Source organism: Lontra canadensis, unplaced genomic scaffold (assembly GCF_010015895.1).
Source record: "Lontra canadensis isolate GAN:19392208 unplaced genomic scaffold, GSC_riverotter_1.0 scaffold67, whole genome shotgun sequence".
Lineage (NCBI taxonomy): Eukaryota > Metazoa > Chordata > Mammalia > Carnivora > Mustelidae > Lontra > Lontra canadensis.
Window position 1 is genome coordinate 7,125,368 of NW_022631061.1, and position 16,222 is coordinate 7,141,589.

Here is a 16,222-nt window from a genome sequence, read left to right on the forward strand (position 1 = left end):
AGAGGATTGGTATAAAGATAGGTATATCAATGGAAGGGAAAACAAACGATCCTACAACTCAGTAATAAAAAGACAAAGTACCCAATATAAATCAGGCAAATGATTTAAACAGACACAGTAGCAAACAAGATATACAGGTGGCCAATCAGCACATGAAACCATGTTCCACATAATTATTCATTTGAAAAATTCAATTTTAAACACAGTGAGATGGCATTATGCACATACTATAATCGATATAATTCAGTTGATTGGCAATACTAAGCATTGATGAGACTGTGGAGCCACTGGCTGTACCTTGCTGGTGGGAATCCACTTGAAAACCAGTTTGTCAGTATCTTAAAGGGTTAAAAAAACACTTAACCATTTGACCCAATAATTCTAAGCTTACATATCTTCCCAAGAGAAATGAAAACATTAGTCCACATTAAGATCTGTATGTGAATGTTCACAGCAGCTTTATTTATAATAGTGAAAGACAGGAAATGGCCCAAATGTCCATCACTAGGTAAGTGAATAAAGTAACTATGATCTAGCATTATGGAATGCTACTCAGCAGTAAAAGATATGAGCCACTGAAATGCACAACATACATGGAACTTAATTTTGTGAAGCTGAAGAAGCCAGACAGCAAAAATATGCTATCTTTGCATTTATGAGATATTATGGAAAAGTCAAAATTAGAGGGACAGAGAATAGTTCAGTTCTTGCTATGGCAAGAGAAGAACACAAGGGAACATTTTTGTGTGATGGAAATGTTCTTGTTTGTAGTGGTGGCTACCTAAAATATGCATTTGTCAAAACTCATGAAAATGTGCATTTAAAGAGAATTAATTTTATTATGTGTAAATTAGATAAACCTAACTTAAAAAAAAAAAAAAAAAAGAACTACAGTAGTGCTTCACTGCTTGCAAAGTTCTGTAATATGACCTGCAAGGACTACACTTAATTGGCCTCCCTTACCTTCTACACTGATCCCAGTTCCCTCCATTCACTCCTGTGTCACCCTCATATTTCACGGTCCTTTACTACCACAAACAAGGTCCTCAATAAATTACTGTTGAATGAATGAATGCCTAACTCTGTGTCTCACTCTCTGGAATGTCCTGTGAGAAGTCAAACCAAAGTGATTACGTTTCCCAAACAAGTCAAACACAACTGACTGTGCAACTTTGGGCAACTTAGTCAATCTTTCTAAGCCTTAGTTTCTTCATCAGTATAATGGGCTAATTATGCTTATCTAATAAGATATCAAAGGAGGTAAGCATCATATGAAATGATACTTATAATGCTCCTAGCCTGATAAGTAATCAATTTGCAATATTCCTGACACATAATAGACACCCAAGAAATGATCATTTGTTTTTATTATTATATATTTAATAAGTGGAATGTGAGCTGGGTTTTGAAGGTTGATGACTCTAGAGTACCTTACACATCCTGTCGAGAGCACTAATGTTTTTCTGTGTTCTTCTTATGATAGTCTCACTACTCCCTCATTGGCTAAATCACATTTTATGCAGAACACTAATATACACATCCATGTGGTAGGTAGGGTAGTAATAATGACCTTTTCAGAGGCTTCCTAGTGCATTGTGCTACTTAGCAGTCAAAACAGTAAATAAAAGTCATATGTTACTTGTTCTCTCCCTTCTTTTCTAAAAGAAATGTATTTTATATTGCATTATTCTCTAGTTCTTAGAGAAGATAGAATTTTTAAGAAATAAGAATAAGATATTATATTTTTAATCAAGGTAAAAGCTCTTATTGGGACTTGGAGTCATAATATTTGGGATACTTCTGCAACCCTTTTCTTTTGGAAAAGGAACGATGTCATTGAGGGAGCCCAAGACTTGGGAAATTAACCAAAGAGACTCTCCTGGGGTACACAATTCTTCTTGGCATCATTGTATTATATTGTGGCTAATGGTGCTGTTATGCCTCATTTGCCTCCAAACTTTTCCCCCAAATTTTCTTTACACACCATCAATCCATGTTTCTCTGCTTCTATTATTAGAAGTTAAGTAGACTAAAATGGCTTGAAGCAAGCCTTCTTTCCTTTAGTCACTGCCACATCCCTGATCTTGAGCTGGTATTTCTCAATTCACCAAGTCCTATTCCATTGATTTTCAGGCTTGTATTCTTGTTAGCATTGACTGTCCTTCTTCTGGACATTACAATTTGGAGCTGTTTACCTGGAAGCCCAAAATTTAAGCTAGGAGATTGATTATTTGACCCAGGGTTAACCCTAATAGGAGTGAGTGTTCTGGTCAGTATTTTTGAAGCTATTTTCTTTGCCATTAATAGTGCATGAAATCAATTTAATGGATTACTGCTATCAGCATTTTCCAAAATAGAAAATAATAAATAATAGAAAAAATAATTGGGTGTATTATCTGTTCAGGTAAATATTGTTTGCTAAAGTGTTTGTTGTGTGGGTATATGGGGTTGTGATATGAAGTATATTTCTCGTATTTTACTTTGAGACACAGTTTAAAAGTCACTATTCTAAGCTGAATTGACAGTTTATGTGTCTTAAAACAACCTTAACATATCCTATTCTAATAGCAATGTTTCTAAATCCATATTAAACTATAATCTCAGTAAGTTATACAAATCCTTCATACTGGTATTAGCTTGTTGAGACTGGTTTTACATAGAAGAGTAAATAGCTAAGCAACCTATCACTGAAGAGATTGGAAAGGAGAAAAGTAGGAGATTTTATATAAATTGACCATTTTGGCCTTTGAACAAATCAAAAGTAACTCCCTTTGCATGTGTACCGTACAAGTTGATTTACTTAATCTAGTGACCAAACTAGTATTAGAATACCTGGGGACTCATCTTAAGTAATGACCCTAACCTACAATGTTAAATACATGTATATATGCTCTTTGTAATCCTTCTAGTGGTGTTATTTCTGAGCTAGTTAACTTGGGGATTGATTTTGGGATTGTGCAATGAAGTTAACTAAGCAGTGCCATACTCCCCACGTAAAGAGAGAGACATGGAGATTTCTAAGAAATCATATCCAGACTTTCCCATCATTCATACTGTGTGAACTCAGTGGTCCTCAAATGTCAATGTGCTTTAGTATCACAGGGATGTTTATGAAACATGTAGATGCTAGGGTCTCACCTCAGACCTGTGCAGTCAGTATCTCTGGATAGGAGTTATATCACCATTTTTAATGTTTTCTGCAAGTGATCAGTACACCAAATTTTGTACACCAAAATGTACACCAAAATTTGAGAACTATGAGAACTATTACACTTCATTCATTCATCTTAGGAGTCATCTAAAATTATCACCATCTTTACCCATAACTGGAAACATAAATATAATCATAAGCTAAGTGATTTTTTTTCTATGCTTCACTAAGGAGTATAATAACTGTTTAGGTTTGTGGCAGATTATAATATAAATTTCTACCTTTATGTATTTGAAATGATAGACTTACTTGAAGCCTCAAATAGGTGATAAGAAAATGAATCCACCTATCGGTAGTTCCTTGTTTTCATCCAATATAATTACTTAATTTCCAGGGCTTTTTTCATAACAGTTAATTAGATGGGGAGGTAGGTTTCAACCAATGCTAATTCCCTCTCCTCACTGCACTTTCTCTCTTTAATGCCTCCCTTCCATATCCAGTCCTTAGATATCAATCTCAAACTCCAAAATTGTCCTTTAGGTTTTATCTTCCTTCTTTCTAGGTTTCCCAAATCAAAACTCCAGTCTTCTAGGGAATCTGAGACAAGGGTGAGTCTGATTATATTCGTATAGAATAGGTTTTCATATAGTAAGTTGATCTAAAAGCATGAATAATTCGTAGATCTTATTCTCTGGGAAAGATTTAGTGTTTTAAAAGAAAAACTTGATACTGTATGTAATTTTTTTTTTCCTAACAGCCGTAGAGAGAGAGAGTTTTCAAGTCTCTAATGTCTGTTTTTCTACTTTTCTTTCCTTTGCACCAAAGAAACACTCAGGGTAGCCCACTATAGAGACCCCCTACTATGCCCCAGTTTTCTAATCTTTGTATTTTACCAGTCATATAATTGAGTAAATTGGGTCTTGCCTAAAAAAATACAAAGTTTTATGAGCAGTACAGTTCATAACTAATATGCTGACTTACAAATCTAGGTTTGAATATGCAGAATCAGTTTGAGAGTCCCACCACAGCCTGATGTGGGGATTTATAAACAAATGTCAAGATCTGCCATTGTTTTTCCTTCTTAATAAATGTAAAAGAACCAATGTGTCAACGTGTACCTTTTAGAAAAGTGAACTACTATTGGGGGGGGGGGCATATAGTACATGTCAGACGCTGTGTTCACAAGTGTTCTCTCACTTGTGCTCATCACAACCCTATGAGGTGTTGTCCCTCCTTAAAGGAAATGTACTTTTGGGGAATGTAAGAAAGTTAAAGTCAGAGATACACTTCTCAGGAACAACATGGTATTTATTCTGCTATTTTCATAAGGTGAAGACTTGTTGGCACTAAAATATTTCAAGAACCAGTAGAGCCCAAAGCTTGTAAACATTTTCTAAAATTTTTTAAAATTTAAAATTAAATTAGAGGGTTTTTATAGATTTTTAAACAGTTGATTTTTTAAAGACTATTTATTTGACAGAGCACAAGCAGGGAGAACAGGAAAGGGAAAAGCAGGCTCCCCACTGAGCAGGTAACCTGACGTGGAGCTCCATACCAGGACCCCTGGGGATCATGACCTGAGCCAAAGGCAGATGCTTAACCAACTGAGCCACCCAGGTGTTCCTAAATAGTCTATTAAAGAGTATCATACAGGAAACAATTGAGCTTCTCTGACCCAACCAGACTCTACCTTGCAGTGTCACCAGAATCTCTATGCCAGATTTTGGGGCCAAAGGCAATTCTGCTTCTATGCTGTGTGACCACTTAACTTCCATTTGGAGTCTGTCTTCTTGGCTAAATAAATCAGGATCTAAAAATCTAACCTTACAGTTTGGACATACATTTTTTCCCGCAGTTTATAAGATATCTGAAATAGTACACCCTCATTTTCCAATCAGGAAACTGAAACTCAGACACAAGGAAAATTGCTCAATTCATAATACTGATAAAAGGCAGAACCTAAATATAAACTAGATTTGCTTTTGTCCCCTCATTCATCATAAATAACGGAATACTAATTTTTCTGACCTCTTGTATTGCTTTTTCTGTTGATTTTTTTTTCTTTCATCAAATTACAGAGATTATATTTAAAATTCAGTATCTGTTAATCTCAAGTCAAAGACAAGCAATTAAATTATAACATACTGCATAAAATTGGATTCTTTCTAGAATATCATAATTTGCCCTACTGATATCTGTTCCATTTGGAATAGATTACTTTGTTTTGTCTCTTGACTTCTTTCCTATATCCATGACAACTCTGTCTGTTTTAAAAATAGGAATAAATAGGATTGAACAAATTGATGGGGTTTTTTTTCTATTTCCTTAGGAAAATAGGCTCACATTAGAAGATAAAGACCACTTGGAATGCCTGGATGGCCCAGTTGGTTAAGCATCAGACTCTTGATTTTGGCTCAGGTCATGATCTCAAAGTTGTAAGATGGAGCCCTGTGTTGGGTTCTGTGTTGTGCATGGAGCCTATTTAAGATTCTCTCCATCCCTCTCCCTCTGCCTCTGCCTCTACCCCACCTCTCTTTTTCTTCAAAAAAAAAAAAAAAAAGGAAGAAGAAGAAGAGGATAATGATGATGAAGATAATTTCTTTCATTTTCTGTATTATATAGATACTATGAGGAAGAAGATGTTCTGTAACAGATATTTCTGAGTTACCCAGCATTTTTTATTTACCTCATTTTCTGTGTGCTAAATGTACCATAGAATTTCATGGTGTTAAAAAATTACCTTAATATTAAAATTCTATTTCTTCTTTGCCCCTCCTTCTCAATTATCATATTTGTGTATTCATTCAGTCATTCATCCATTTAGCCATATGTTATTGGTGAGTCCATATTTCATACCAGGTACCTTGCAAATCATGTTGGCCTTAGAGATGAATAGGCACTGTACCTAATTTTATGAACTTCACAGTCTAAGAGAGAGAAAGTTGTTGAAAAGAAAAGAACATAAAACAATGTGATAAATATTATAATGCCAGCACATTTGAGAAATTGGAAGATCTTTTAGCTTTTTTGGGAGGAGGGGGTGAAAGAGTTTACAGGAAGAAATGGCACTTATTGAAGTCCTGAAAGAGTGTGAGTCTTTAACAGTGCTCCAAAGATTATTTTCTAGGATATGGAATAAGTATGTTAAAGAGGCAGTAAGATTAGAAAAGTAGACTAATATCTGTATATAGTGAGTCTAACTATTATCTTATCTATTGAGTAGACATTTAAGAAATTTAAGTGTAGATAACACTAATGGCAAAGTGAAAAAAAGCTGTATTGATGGAATATTATTTAGCCATCAAAAGGAACAAAGTACTTATACATACAACAACATGGATAAACCTGAAAAACATTATGGTACTAAAGCATCCAGACACAAAAGGCCATATATTATATGATTCCATTTATGTGAAATGTCCAGAATAGGTAATTCCATAGATACAGAAAGGAGATTAGTTACCAGGGGGTGGAAGGAGTAAGAAAGGGGAAATTGGAACTACCGATAGGTAAGGGGAGTTTTTGTTTTAGTGTTGTTTTTATTGCAATATAACATAATGCAAATTTAAGGTATATAACATGTTAACACATTTATACATTGTAGTGTGATTGCTATCATCGTGATAACTAACACCTCTATCATATTATATAATTATCCTTTCTTTTTAGTGATTGGAATCATTAAGTTCTAGTCTCCTAGCACAGTTGATTAAAATAATGTATTGTATGGTCAGTATAATGTGAAATTTTAGATCTCTAGGGGTTATTCCTTGCAAGTCTATAACCTTAAACAATATCTGGCCTACACCTCCATCCCCCATCCCCTGGTAACTACCATCTTACTCTCTGCTTTTAGGAGTCTTAGTTTTTTTAGATTCCACATATAAGTTACATTGTATAATACTTGTCTTTCTTTGTCTAGATTATCTCAGTTGTATAAAATGCTCAAGGTCTTGAGCATTTGGCAGGACGTCCTTCTTTCTTGTGGCTGAATGATGTTCCCATTTTGTGGCTAAAAGATGCTCCTTCTCTTCTTTATCCATTCATTCATTGATGGACACTTAGGTTGTTTCCATTTCCTGGCTATTCTGAATAATGATGCAGTAAAAATGGGAATGCATGTATCTCTTTGATATCCTGTTTTCTTTTTCTTGGGTGTATTCCCAAAAGCGAAATTGCTATATCATCTTGATGCAGAGTTTTTAATTTTTTGAGGAACCTCCATATTGGTTCCATAGTGGTTGAACTAATGTACATTCCTACCAACAGTGTGCAGGTGTTCCCTTTTCTCCACATCCTTGCCAACCCTTGTTATCTCTTATCTCATTGTGGTTTTGATTTGCATTTCCCTAGTTACTAACGATGTTGAGCATCTTTTCATGTACCTGCTTGCTATTTGGATATCTTCTTTGGAAAAAATATCTAATATGGGGTTTTTTGAGGAATGATGGAAATGTTCTAGAATTAGATAGTGCTGATCGTTGCACAACATAGTGAATATACTAAAAACCACTAAAGTATACATTTTTAAATGGCATTAATGTGAAATATATCTGAATTTTTAGAATGCTATAAAATTTAAGGTAAAATAAAATTTAGTGATAATCAGAATCTTAGAGTTTACCACTGAGAGAATGGCCACTGCTTAATTTATAGTGTGTACATGTAAGGATTCAAAGAAGTAATCTCAGAAAGACAAAGAGACAAAAATTGTGCAAATAAATTGTATTTATGTAATAAACATGCATATACATCTAAAATAGGGATTGTTTTTTCAAAGTGATAATGATATATAATTTGTGAGTTTGAACTGGACAATAATGTGTAAGACAAAAATTGTTAGGTCATATTGTTGTGGAATACAGTTACAGTATTAATTTTATACTTTGTTAACTATACCTGATAAAATTCCAAGAATAACAGTGAAAAGAATTGCATAAACACAATTCCAATTAGTGAAAGGAAAAAAATGAGAATAAAACAAAACATTAAAAAACTGAGACTCACAGAAATAAAGTATTGTGTTAGAAATAAGTACATTGTATAACAATGTGCACAATTAAGGCAAATAAACAATAATTTCCATTAAGAACAGAATTTATGAGATTGAATTTAAAAATTTTTATGTTCTATTTACTAAAGACATTCCTGAAACCTAAGGAATGTTGAAAGTAAAAAGATAGACAAGTATATGGTGGACAGTAACCAAAATAAAGCTTACACAGCTATGCTAATATAAAAAATAGGTTTTAAGGTAAAATTATTAATATTAATGAACCAGGTCATATAGTTTTTAAAAATTGATTTTATCAGTAAGGTACTACCAGTCTATACTTTTATGTTTCATAAAATAGCATCAAAATATGCAAAGCAAAAATTGATGGAACATCAGGAAGAAAATGACAAATCTTCCACCTTAATGATTTTAATACTCTGATATCAATCATCAAAATATCTGTCACACAAAAAAAATAACAAAAACATACAAGATTGGGGGCACCTGAGTGGCTCATTTGTTAAGCATCCAACTCTTGGATTTCTGCTCTGGTCATTATTTCAGGGTTGTGAGATCAAGCCCTGCATCAGGCTCCATGCCTACCTTGGAGCTAGCTTGGAGCCTGCTTAAGATTCTTTCTTTCCCTTTCTCTCTCTCCCCTACCTGCCTCCTGCCATAAAAAATAAAGGAAAAGAAAAAAGAAAGAAAGAAAAGAAATACACACGATTTGAGTGACATAAGTTAGCGGGTTTGATATTATTGTTATCAGTGGGAGAGTCTGCATTGTGTGAATGAAAATCTCCATTCTTGGATTCCCTACAAAGGGATTTACTTGAGGATGGGTGCTCCAATGAAGACAGCCAGAAGGATAGCAACAAGCACAAAGCACTTTGGGGATTGGATATTTGTTGGGTCTTCCTGGGCCGGTAGGAGCTGTTTTGTCGAGTAGGGTGATCACTTACGGAGACTACTTCCAGTCATTTGGGGGTTGGGAGGGTTAGTTTTTGACCCTACATAGTTGTACTGGAATCATCATGGTAGCTTTTCTCCATGGGGGGCTGTGCTATAACTGCAAAGCAAATGCATTATAATGAGTTTAGGGACTACTCTGGGGCAGAGGTGGAAGAGGAGAGGGGCATGCTCCACACCTGAGGCTCTTGGTCTATTAGTCCCAAAGTCTTAGAAGCCTCAAGGTCAAGATGCTGTACCCTTGGGCTTCTAATGTGAGACCTCTTTATCACCATCCTTGCTTCTACCTCAGGTCTCTATCATTCCCCTTCAAGGTCTTGGGAGTTTGCCTCCAGGCATTCCTTCCACTGTCATATCTAGCTTTTTCCTAACATTATAGGCATATATAGAACTTTGCCCCCAACCATAAAGAATACATATTCACAAATAAATGAGTCAGATCATCTCATGAAAATTTTAAGAGTTAGTGTTACCATGATATCTGATGGCACATTTACATTTAAAGGCAAGGACAAGAAGAAAACTAACAGCCTCATAATTGTAGAAAAAATTTAAATATCTAAGTAATTTATATTTTAAAGAAAAATCAGAAGAGAAAAATATTTGAAACTAAACAGTAATGAAAATGCTAAATGCTAAAATGGATGTAATGCAAGAAAAATGGAATTTGAAGATAAATGTGTAGCTTTAAAAAGTTATATTAGAGAATAAGGCTAAAACTAAGGAGCTGAATCACCAGCTAAAAAAATAATGTCCCAGTTAGAAATAACAGAATAAGCCTTCACAAAGTAGAAGGAAGTTGATAATAAAGACCAGAAATCACCGAACAGAAAAATAAGTTACAATAGAGTGGATGAACAAATACAAAGATTTTTTTCTTTAAATAATAATAACACAGGCAAACTATCCCAAGATTAATCAAGAACAAAACAGAAAAATAAACATCAGAAATTTAAAAAAGAAACAATTGTAGATAAAACAAACTTGGAGGGGCGCCTGGGTGGCACAGTGGGTTAAAGCCTCGGCCTTCAGCTCAGGTCATGATCCCAGGGTCCCTGGATGAAGTCCCGCATCAGGCTCTCTGCTCAGCAGGGAGCCTGCTTTCCCCTCTCTCTCTCTCTGCCTGCCTCTCTGCTTACTTGTGATCTCTGTCTGTCAAATAAATAAATAAAATCCTTAAAAAAAAAAAAACTTGGAAAAAATAATGAGGGTCCTATCAAAATGTTTTACCATTAAAAATAAAAATTTTAATGAAATGGGAAAATTCCTAGAAAATATATAAGTTCTAAAGACTGAGTAGCAAGTAACAAAACCCTAAAATTCTAAGTATGAAGGAAATTTAATCAGTAAAAATTCTTCCTACAGTAATAGTTTAGGTATATGCTACCACATGTTCAAATAAAACACTGTTCCAACCATATACCAACTGCTAGAGAACACAGAGGGAATGCTCTTAATTCATTCTTTGAGGACTGTTTAATCCTGACTACAAAAGCAAACAAGATGTGTGGGAGAAAGGAAAATCACAAGCCAGTCTCCATTATTAATGTAGATATGTGAATCCTAATTAAAATATTTGCAGAACTCAGTCCAGCCATATATAAAGATATACTATGTCTGTGGGAGTGGAGAACTGGGAAGGGAGGTGGGGGAAAGTTAACCCAGGAATGCCGAAGTTGTTCATTATTGTAAAATTCCTAAAAATGTCTTTGATTTATCCTAGTAAATCCTTATTATCCTCTCAGTATGTTCAGACGCACCCAATAAAATTCAACATTCATGATTTTTAAAAGAATAGTCTTAGCAAACGAGAAACAAAAAAGGCAGATCTGAAAAGAGTGCAGAAAACATGCCACTTTATTTCTAAAGCTTAAAAACAAGTTAATCCGGGCAACATATTTTGCCATATACGTAGATTAGATTAAACGACGAAGAGGCAAGAGAATGATAAACATGAAGTGCATGGGATGCCTGGGTGGCTCAGTTGGCTAAGCGGCTGCCTTCAGCTCAGGTCATGATCCCAGTGTCCTAGGATCAAGTTCCACATCCGGCTCCTTGCTCAGCAGGGAGCCTGCTTCTTTCTCCCTCTTCCTCTGCCTGCCACTCTGTCTGCCTGTGCTTTCTTGCTCTCTCCCCTCTCTCTCACAAAAAAATAAATAAAATTAAAAAAAAAAAAAACATGAAGTGTAGCAGAGTGGTTAATAAATGTGTGTGTTTATGTGTTAAATATATATCCAAATCACTACAAACATACATTCGAGTAAATACAGTATTTTTTTAAATAAAGAAAAAATTTAAGTGAATAAAGTTAGAATACTAAAGACATTTCTGTGCACTCTGAAAACATGAGTAAAAGAAATTGGCTGTGAAAAAGAAATAGAAACTTCATCTTCAATGAAATTAGGTTTTGTGAGTTTCCTCAACAGTCCAGATATAGGACAGAGGAGGGAGACCAATGTCTTAATCTAGGGATGCCTGAGCAATTGTAGCAGATAGATAAGAATTGAGTGACAGTGCCAGCAAGAAAGTAGTTACAACATGGAACTACGGGATGGCAAATTCAATGGGAAAAGAAGTGAATCTGAGCGGTGGAAGAAGGATTAAGAGAAAATAGAGGGATTAAACAAGTGCAGTTAGAAAAATCCAAAGCTTGTTTTTGCCTGGATCCAGGGGAGGGACAAATGAAGGCAAGAGAGAGCAGTAAGTGTAGGGAGGTTGTAGCCAGAAAATAGATTGTTGGAGTTTAGAGATTTAGGAAGTGAAGACAATTAGGGCCAGTAGAGTGATTTCCTGAAGTGAAGTAGAATTGAAGTTTCTAAAGGAATCATAGATTTAGGTATTTTTAGATCCTGTTAAAAAGGGACAAGGAATTGTGATATACTCTGGGGAATGGTTTTCCCTGTGGATAATGAAGTTACCCAGAATGATTAAGTCAACTAAGATTCCTTCTCTCCATGGAAGTAAAACAACCTATGTTAGTTGATGTGTAACTTGTAAGTATGTTCATTGATGGAGAACTCATTAGTGTCAGAGCAGAGCTAGGAGGACAAACTGACTTTCAGATAATTGATACAGTTTCTCTAGTGTTTCTGAGGTAAGAGTCTTCCCCACCCTCTGCCCCTCTCTGCGGCCAGGCCTCTTTGCTTTACCAATCCACTGTTTTGCTCCTGGGGAGTCGTACCTATTAACTGCCAGACACAGGGCCTCTCCCTCCCTGCTGTCTTCTGTTAATCTATTTAAGTTTTGTAATCCACACTAATTTGCACATATTAGATTTCCTCCTGGCTTTCTTCAGCTTTCATGCACTAGACAAAGCCATTGAACAGAATAATCCTGTATTTCACATCTCTTTTCTCTTTTGAAGCCAGCCTAACAAATATAGACCAATTATTTCATCAAAACTTAATATTCAGAGTTTAAGTTACAGTCTTTTTTTAACTTTTCTTTTTCTACCTCCTTCAGTGAATTGAAGATTATCTGTATGATTGTTTGCCTTCCAACATTATAGAGAAGTCTGAGCCTTTTTTCCAAATATTGTGGTTTCTAACAGAGTCCCCTAACCTTTTCATTCTTCGAATAATTTATATTATCATTAACTTTTGTTCTAAAAATTAAGAAATATTCCCATTGGAATGTGCCTGTGTTCCTCTTAAGTAACTGGAGAGATTATTGCTGCATGTTTCCAGGTGATATTTCCACTTACTCTGCTGCTATGCAAGATTTTAGTTGTGCCTGTGTCATACGGTGGGAAGTCCCTGCTGGTCTGAGAGTGATAGCCGTTATTTACCTTAAATCTCATCATGGAGTAATGATGTCAGACCACATATGGACTTTGGGGAAATAGGTTTTTACTGAGAACTATCTTGAATTCAGTGTCTACATTACTGCCTTACGAAATATAGAGATCATTCACCTGCCGATTTTTATAGAAGATGCTACACAGATATCGCACATAATTTGGTGAAAAGAGAGTAAAACTTACTGCTATGTAATTCAACCTTAATACACTTCAAAGAAAAAATAAATTCAGTACAGACTCACTTCCAAGACATGTTGTAGAGCTTTTACAAATTATATTTAAGCAATAAATTAGAAATATCAGGATACTCAGTAATGGTTTTTTGTTTGCTTATTCATGTTATCAGTGAAAAAGATGAGTTTGCTATGGGTAGACAATGTAGTGAACAATATAGGAATAGTTACTATGAGTTGCTATTTAGTATACAAAAGTTAAAATGAGGTTCAATTTTTCCCATTCTGATTAAAATTTACAACAACTTGAGCAAGAAAAAAATGACAATTCATTTCATTAATGAGCAGTGGAAATAAAGAACAGCAATCTTAAAAAGGGCACTCTTGTTAAAAATCTAGGTAGAGAAAAAACTGGACCATGAATGGAGGTGAGTATTCGAATTGAATCTTGAAAGGACATAGGTAAAAGAATGGACATTATTTTGTAAGTTTGCCCTTAAGAAAAACCCAGAAAGACTTAAAGGTAACTTCAAATGTCCTTTGATTATTTTTAACACAGTAATCGCCTATAGAAAAAGAAAACATTTTAAAAGATGCAAAAAGGCCAAATCACTGCTTATAGTAGATAAAACGACAAGAATTAATGTTAGAATACCCACAGCGGAGGAGGGCAGTGGTTAACATGAAAGGTTTTACTTCAAAAAATATTGTTGGCTAATGAAGATGCAATGCCAAATATATAGAATTTTGAGAATTTTTAAAAAATTATAATCTGAGGCAAAGAACTTAATTTTTCTGAGCCTTAGTTTCTTATGTCTAAAAATGAAAATAATATATATCTCTGAGAATTCTTGTGAGAATTAAATATTTTGTGTAAACTACCTATTTTATTACCTATCTCTCAATAAGTGGTTTGGTGACAGTTGTTACGATTTATTTCTTCTCCTTCTCCTCCTCCTTCGTCGTCATCATCATCATCATCATCATCATGTAATTTAAATCTGTCTTTATTCTCATAACTGGGCTCAGCTCAGCAATTCCTTTGCTCCCTGCGAAGCTGTCTGGCATTTCAGTCACCTGGGAGGCTGGCTCTGGGCTGGGAGCTCATGTAGGCCTGGGATCCTGAGGTCCTCTATTCTCCTGCTTGGGTTGGCCACATAATGTGAGCTTCTCTCAGCAGGGCAGCAGATTCTAGAAGACAAAGTTCCAAGAAAGGAAGGCAAAAGGTGCAAGACATCTTATGGCCTAGACTCAGAAGTCACAAAGCTTCACCTCAGTTGTATTCTGTTGGTCACAGGAAGTCACAGGCAGACCTAGGGGCTGCAGAAAGTGACTCCTCTTTTTGACGGAGCAATAACACTCTCACACTTCAAAAGAGCATGTGGGATCGGAGATACTGTTGCAGCCATCTTTGAATAACCTCTGCCCTTTGCTATAAAAGAAGTATGAAGAAGCTCCCTTTGTGTACATAAGAAAAGGTCTTCAAGGGGTGCCTGGGTGGCTCAGTGGGTTAAAGCCTCTGCCTTCAGCTCAGGTCATGATCCCAGGGTCCTGGGATCGCACCCCCCACATGGGGCCCTCTGCTTAGCGGGGAGCCTGCTTCCTCCTCTCTCTCTCTCTCTGCCTGCCTCTCTGCCTACTTGTGATCTCTGCCTGTCAAATAAATAAATAAAATCTTTAAAAAAGAGAGAGAGAGAAGAAAATGTCTTCAAGATATATTGCTAAGTGAGAAAAGCTAGGTACAGAAAAGACTGTATAATACACTAACAATAGTGTAAGGAAGTTGGGGAGGAGAATGTATTTGTATTATGTATTTTTAAAAGTCTCTGAAAACATGCAAGAAACTAATAACAAACAGTGCCTGATGAGTTTGGAAATCATGTGTCTATGTGATAAAGGGAGGCTTTTCACTATATGTCTTACTATACTTTTTCAAAACAATCTGAATATTCAAATAACTTCTATTGTTTAAAAGTGAAGTTTACAGATTTCCTAATATATGGCCATCTAGATTTTGTGTGAAAATTTACTTCCATGATAGTGAGTTCTGTTGTTTTAACCATTTACTTCAAAGGTGGTGAATTCTGTTGTTTTAACCATTTAAAACACTGTCAAAAAGCCTTGATTCTTTTGCATTAACTACATCAAATTAACTGAATCATTCATTCACAAGACACACAGTACTTACCAGAGGCATTGTTGTAACATTTTTATGGTATATTTCTGTATTTCAAATGTCTTTGAATTATAATTTCATCTATCTTAATTCATAATGTAACTTTAAACTTTATGCATAATTAATATTTCAAATACTGAAACTTGATTATTAAAATGTAATATTAACTGAAGCTATTAAGAATAATAATTCCAAAGGTATCTTCCTTTTTAGATTACTATGCCATGCTATGAAGGACCATATAGTTCGTGTTGCAAATGAAGCTGAGTTTATTTTGAACAGACAGAGAGCTGAGGATGTACATAAACATGCAGAGTTTGAGGTAAGGTTTTTATAAAGAAGGTTTTTTAGAAACTGTTTTATAAGCAGTTTCTTTTTTTAAAGCTTTCGTAAATGCCAAACACAAAGCACTAATTTTTACCTCATTTACAACATGCAGAAATTCTTCTTACAATATGCCTAACCCTTTGGTAAACTGAAGTTGTTCTAATGTATTCTTAAACGCAAGTAAGATTTTATGATGCAATTACTTTAGTAATTTTTAAACTAGTTTATACATCACTTAGAGATGGGCATAACAAGTTGTTATATGAAGAAACTCAGTTTTACCAAATATTCCATAATTTATTATTTATCAATATGTCCATCTTTAGAGTGACCGAAGATCACTTCAGTTATCTTATTGTTATAATCGATATTTCACTGACAACTTAAGCTTTGCTATTATATGATATACATGTAGATCTATACATATATTGGGAATAGAATAATTTTAAAATCCTCATAAGTGGGGTGCCTGGGTGGCTCAGTGGGTTAAGCCTCTACCTTCGGCTCTGGTCATGATATCAAGGTCCTGGGATCGAGCCCCACATTGGGCTCTCTGCTCGGCGGGGAGCCTGCTTCTCCCTCTCTCTCTGCCTGCCTCTCTGCCTACTTGTGATCTCTCTCTCGCTTGTCA

At 35.2% G+C, this 16,222-nt stretch overlaps 1 protein-coding gene across 14 annotated transcripts in view; it reads left to right on the forward strand.

The window, feature by feature from the left end:
• Nucleotides 1-16,222, forward strand: part of NBEA (neurobeachin) — a 664,613-nt gene that overhangs the window by 345,265 nt on the left and 303,126 nt on the right. For all 14 annotated transcript variants that reach the window (XM_032880041.1, XM_032880043.1, XM_032880047.1 and 11 more), the window contains one exon: nucleotides 15,478-15,586. In XM_032880041.1, the coding sequence (XP_032735932.1) occupies nucleotides 15,478-15,586 (109 nt within the window). The remainder of the gene's footprint in view (nucleotides 1-15,477; nucleotides 15,587-16,222) is intronic.